The sequence below is a fragment of the Apis dorsata genome, unplaced genomic scaffold (genome assembly GCF_000469605.1).
Source record: "Apis dorsata unplaced genomic scaffold, Apis dorsata 1.3 scaffold_741, whole genome shotgun sequence".
Lineage (NCBI taxonomy): Eukaryota > Metazoa > Arthropoda > Insecta > Hymenoptera > Apidae > Apis > Apis dorsata.
Genome location: NW_006263902.1, coordinates 281,043 through 285,718, shown reverse-complemented (window position 1 = coordinate 285,718; position 4,676 = coordinate 281,043). Strand labels below are relative to the sequence as shown.

Here is a 4,676-nt window from a genome sequence, read left to right as displayed (position 1 = left end):
ATATATTATATTTTTATAATATAATATTATAATATTATAATATATATTATATTATACAACAAAATGTTAAAATTAAAAACTATTTGTTCAAAATACTATCTTCTACTATTTCTTATTTCAATATTTATCTCAAAATAGTATTTATATGAATTGATTATATTAAAAATATTTTGAATTACTATTATTTTATTACTATTCGAAAAAAAAATTTATTTAGAAAATCCTATAATATCACATATAAAATATTTATATCAAAAATCTATCTTCCTCAATCTTAAAAGGAATTTTTACAAAGTATTTCTTAAAAAAATTAAAAAAATATTGAAATATATTTAATAAAAAATATTTAAAATCTAATATAATATATAAATCTAATATATTTATAAATAAGTTTATTTAATTTTTCATATTTTCAAATATAAACTAAAAATTTATGAAACTATGCATGTTATTACATTGACTTGCCATAATGAAGGATAATATGATCCTCAGAGACTAAACGAAAGATAGTTAAGAGACATTGTAGTTAACCGATGTCGCAAGAATTCTGAGTCAGAAATAAATGAAGAATATGAACCTCAAAACTCATCTTCTGATATTTCAGACGTCAAGATTTTTCATGGAATTTCTGATAACATGATGCAATATATATGTCATGTGGCAAACGTAGATCAATGTGATGAAATATTTTTTAAATGTCTCATTTATGAATTATGATCGTATGATGAGTGTATTATATGAATATATTATATAAAAAAGATTATATATATGATTTTTATTTATAAATAATATAAATGTAGGATTTTAATAATAAAAATGTTAAAATATTTATTTTTTTTAATAATAATTATCTTATATAATTAATGATTTTTATAAATAGATCATATTACCCTTATTTTTCTAAAATGATTTATTTTCATAATATATATCAAATCCAATTCATTTATTTTTCTTTTGTTTCAATTTTTTGTTAAACATAATCTTATTAAATTATCTACATTTTAAATAAAGATTTAGAAGACGGATAATATGGCCGAAATTTATTTCAAATAATAATAATTGATTTTAATTTTGATAATTTGATGTTATTTCACATAACGTTAAATATTATTTGATAAATAATAATTCAATTAATGTTATTTATTTATTTATAAATAATAAATTGAAAAATTGATTATTTGAAAAAAATAACGTTTTTATTCCTTAATTATAAATTTGTTTTTTAAATAACATTTTAAAGAAATATTAAACTATAAATGACATTGATTATAAATAATATTAGTAATAATATAATAAATATATAGAATAAATTATGACACAATAAAACAATATTATGATAAATATATATAAAATATAAATAATGATTATATATTAATTTGTATTATTTTAAAAATAAATTATTTATCAAATAATTTTAAAAAGTAATTTTCAAATAATTTAAAAATTTCTCAAATCTTATATAAGTTTAACTTATCTTAGTTAACTCTATTTAATTGTAAAAGAAGAAATATGAAACTTAGAGGATTCATAATTTTCTTTCTAATGATTTGAAGAAACAGTAAAAAATTTTTCATATAATTTTTTCAATTAATTTTTAACATATGTATGATAAAAAAATCTCTACTTCACAATTTTCTTTTTGCAATATATATACCATTTGCATATAAATCGATAATATAAAAGCAGATTTATGAACAAATATGTTAAATATTTATTATTGAATTTTAATTTAATTTAATCTTCATAAATTTTAAAAATTCTTTTGTTTGTATAGAAAAAAATAAAATACATTTCATAAAACAATTATAATAATAATGATCGTTCACAAGACAGTGTTAATAGATTGATTGATAGAATAATAGTAACAAAAAAGAATAATGAAGCTTACATCGACTAGAAGAACTGTACATAGATATATAAAGATCAATTATACAACATAAATCTCGAAGCATAACATTTATCATTACGCGATGACAAGAACACAATAAAATATAAAAAAACAACTAATTCTGAATCAAGATCTTGTAGACTTCTAATATGAATTAATTGAAAGTGAAAAAAATCAATTTTATCGCAATAATTACTTGTATAAATGATTGATCTATTTATGAATGAATGAATTCATAAAATCTAATAGTAGAACAGCAATGTAAATTATTAATCATTATTTTTAAATATTATTAATAATCAAATTATTAATATTTTCTAATGTGCAGTTAGAAATGCAATCGAAATATTTTGAAATGCAATTAAAAAAAACTTAAAAAACTTAAAATTAAATATTATGTTTTTTATTTTGTATGTCACTTCGAAATATATAAAAAATTGAAAAATTTTTATATTTCTTTGTGCTTTATCCTTGTTAAAAATTTAAAAAAAATAAACTATATCTGGATCCCTAATATTTTTAAATTATAAAGCAATTTTTTTAAATTTATGATAAATTTAAATTATATATATTATTGACACTTAATTATAAAATTATTATAAGTTATTATTATTAAAAAATTTGTATGTTTTTTATATAACAATAATAAATTTAATGTAATAAAATAATAAAGCAAATAAAGTTTTATAAACAAATTCTGTAAATATAAGATATCTATTATTTTATTTAATAATAATAAATTGCGAAAATTTTAAAAAATAATTATTCGTTTACATTTTATAACTTGTCAAATCATTAATGTTATTAGTTGATAAATTATTATATCCTATTTTAGATATTTACACAATTTTTTTAACTTTATTTCAAAGTTAAAGAATGCATACAACCTCAAATATTTCGATATATTTTTAAAAATACTAGATAAGATATTTTAACTAAAAAAGATAAAATATTTAAATAAATTTTTTCAAAACTTGATTAATTTTTATGCTATTAAACATAAAAATATTCAATAAAAAAACATCAATAAAGGTCTAGAATGGCACAAAAGTATGGGTATAAATAGGTGTATTAAAATTTACTAATAAGAGAATCGTTAATATAACTATTTAACAAATATTATTTTGTTATATTGTTAATTATAATTGCATCAGAGTTGTTTGTATTCAAACCAATATTTATTAAACTAAATAAAAATGAACTTACTGCGAATGTTGGAACACCGTCGTCGAACTTGTCTGAACCAAGTGATGATTTCTCTATCACAGACGGGATGGTTATAACTCGCCAGTTCCATGCAACGCTCTAGAAATCCGTCACTGTAAATACTTTGCTCGTTGTCCGCCTCGATGTCGAAACACTTGGACGCGATCGATGTTATCGATGTGGTTCCGATCGGCATTAGCGGCAAGTCATTCGTTATGTGCTCATCACAGGACTGCCGTTCCATCGTTTTGACGAAATAATTATTCGAGCAAGATGATTCGAGGCGCCGATGGTAAAAAGGATCGCGGATAGAATTGTTATCGACATTTTGAAGGATGCTATTCGAAACGTCTCCTGTCATATCTTGAATTCTGAAATGCAGGAATATCATGGAAATCTTTAATAGATAAAAATCTTGACCGTGCATCGTTCAATAATTCCTAGGAAAATATCTAGTTCGTTTTACGTTCGCATTACCGGGAAATGGAAACAAGTCAAGATAAGAAGGTTCGAATACGAAACGGTCGAGGTCAACGTATACGTGGCGTTCATTCTGATTTGTTTCGCGCGTCATCGTTTAGTGTTACGTCACGTTTCGGTATTCAAAAGAAAAAAGCGAATCGGTCTATTTGCAAGTTTGTTGCACGAGCGTTATACAACGGAGGCAACGACGACGCAACGCGACGTAACCAACGTACCACGCGACACCGGACACTCGGTTCACTTCGTGCATGTTCGTGCATACTCGTATAAACTCGACGCGGCACGAAAATCTGATAGATTTCAAAAGTACGCGCGTCCCGATCATTTATTTGAGAAAATCATTTCGCGTTTGAACGATACGTCGCATGAGAAAAGCTCACATCATGCACTTGCGATCTATCGATCGAAGAAAGAAAGACAAAGAGAGAGAAATATTTCGATGAAAATAGTCATAACGAAACAAAATCGATCGATCTGTCGATCAATCTTGATACCTTAAGAATTTTTCCGCGCGCATTTTCGAGATTCAGCGAGGCTAACTAGGGTTAACTCGACTCTCAATTGATTACGCGTATCTTAATTGACAGATCTAGAGTAGGCGTTTACGTTCTATCGATTTCAATCTCACCAACGAAAAAGTTCCAATATACGAAGGTAATCGATTTTTCTTATTTTTTCTCACGTTTATAGTACCAATTAAACTCGCGTGTCCAAGCGAAAGTTTGTCGTGCGCGCGATTTACCTTTTTTCTCGATTTGATTGATTGAACTCTCGCAATTGATAGTCCGGACCGCGCGAAACTTTGTCGATCGTGCGCAAATTGTCCTGAAACGAGAAGATTCGTTCGGTGCGCCTTCGGTAAACTCGACCACCGCGAAGAAAGAAGTGCGGTGGCGAGAAAGAAGATATTTATGCCGGATGGAGGGGGATGATCGGACGCAATCGTTTCGAATCCGTTGTTTGGAAGAGCGGCGCTTAAAAATCCGAATGGCTCTCGAGGAAAGGAGGCGTGCAAGCGGGCTACACACGAGTTATCGACTTACGTCACCCGAAGATACTCGGATCTAACCGCGCTTCGATGAACTCGCCTTTTCTCTCT

The 4,676-nt window shown here is 25.7% G+C and overlaps 2 protein-coding genes across 3 annotated transcripts in view; one reads left to right on the top strand and one right to left on the bottom strand.

Annotated features, from left to right (window-relative positions):
- The window catches only part of LOC102680485 (growth factor receptor-bound protein 14-like), a 60,212-nt gene that overhangs the window by 52,714 nt on the left and 2,822 nt on the right, over positions 1 to 4,676 (bottom strand). Inside the window, exons 1-2 of one of the 2 annotated variants that reach the window (XM_006622765.2) lie at positions 4,621 to 4,670; positions 3,095 to 3,465 (exon numbers count right to left, since the gene is read on the bottom strand). In XM_006622765.2, coding sequence (XP_006622828.1) covers positions 3,095 to 3,455 — 361 coding nt within the window. In that variant the 5' untranslated portion in view covers positions 3,456 to 3,465; positions 4,621 to 4,670. Of the gene's footprint in view, positions 1 to 3,094; positions 3,466 to 4,620; positions 4,671 to 4,676 lie in introns of those variants that run through there. The other variant, XM_006622764.2, reaches the window with a different exon arrangement.
- The window catches only part of LOC102680819 (SET and MYND domain-containing protein 4-like), a 31,264-nt gene continuing 30,096 nt past the window's right edge, over positions 3,509 to 4,676 (top strand). The window contains exon 1 of the mRNA XM_031513812.1: positions 3,509 to 4,231. The gene's annotated coding sequence lies outside the window, so the exon portion shown is untranslated. The remainder of the gene's footprint in view (positions 4,232 to 4,676) is intronic.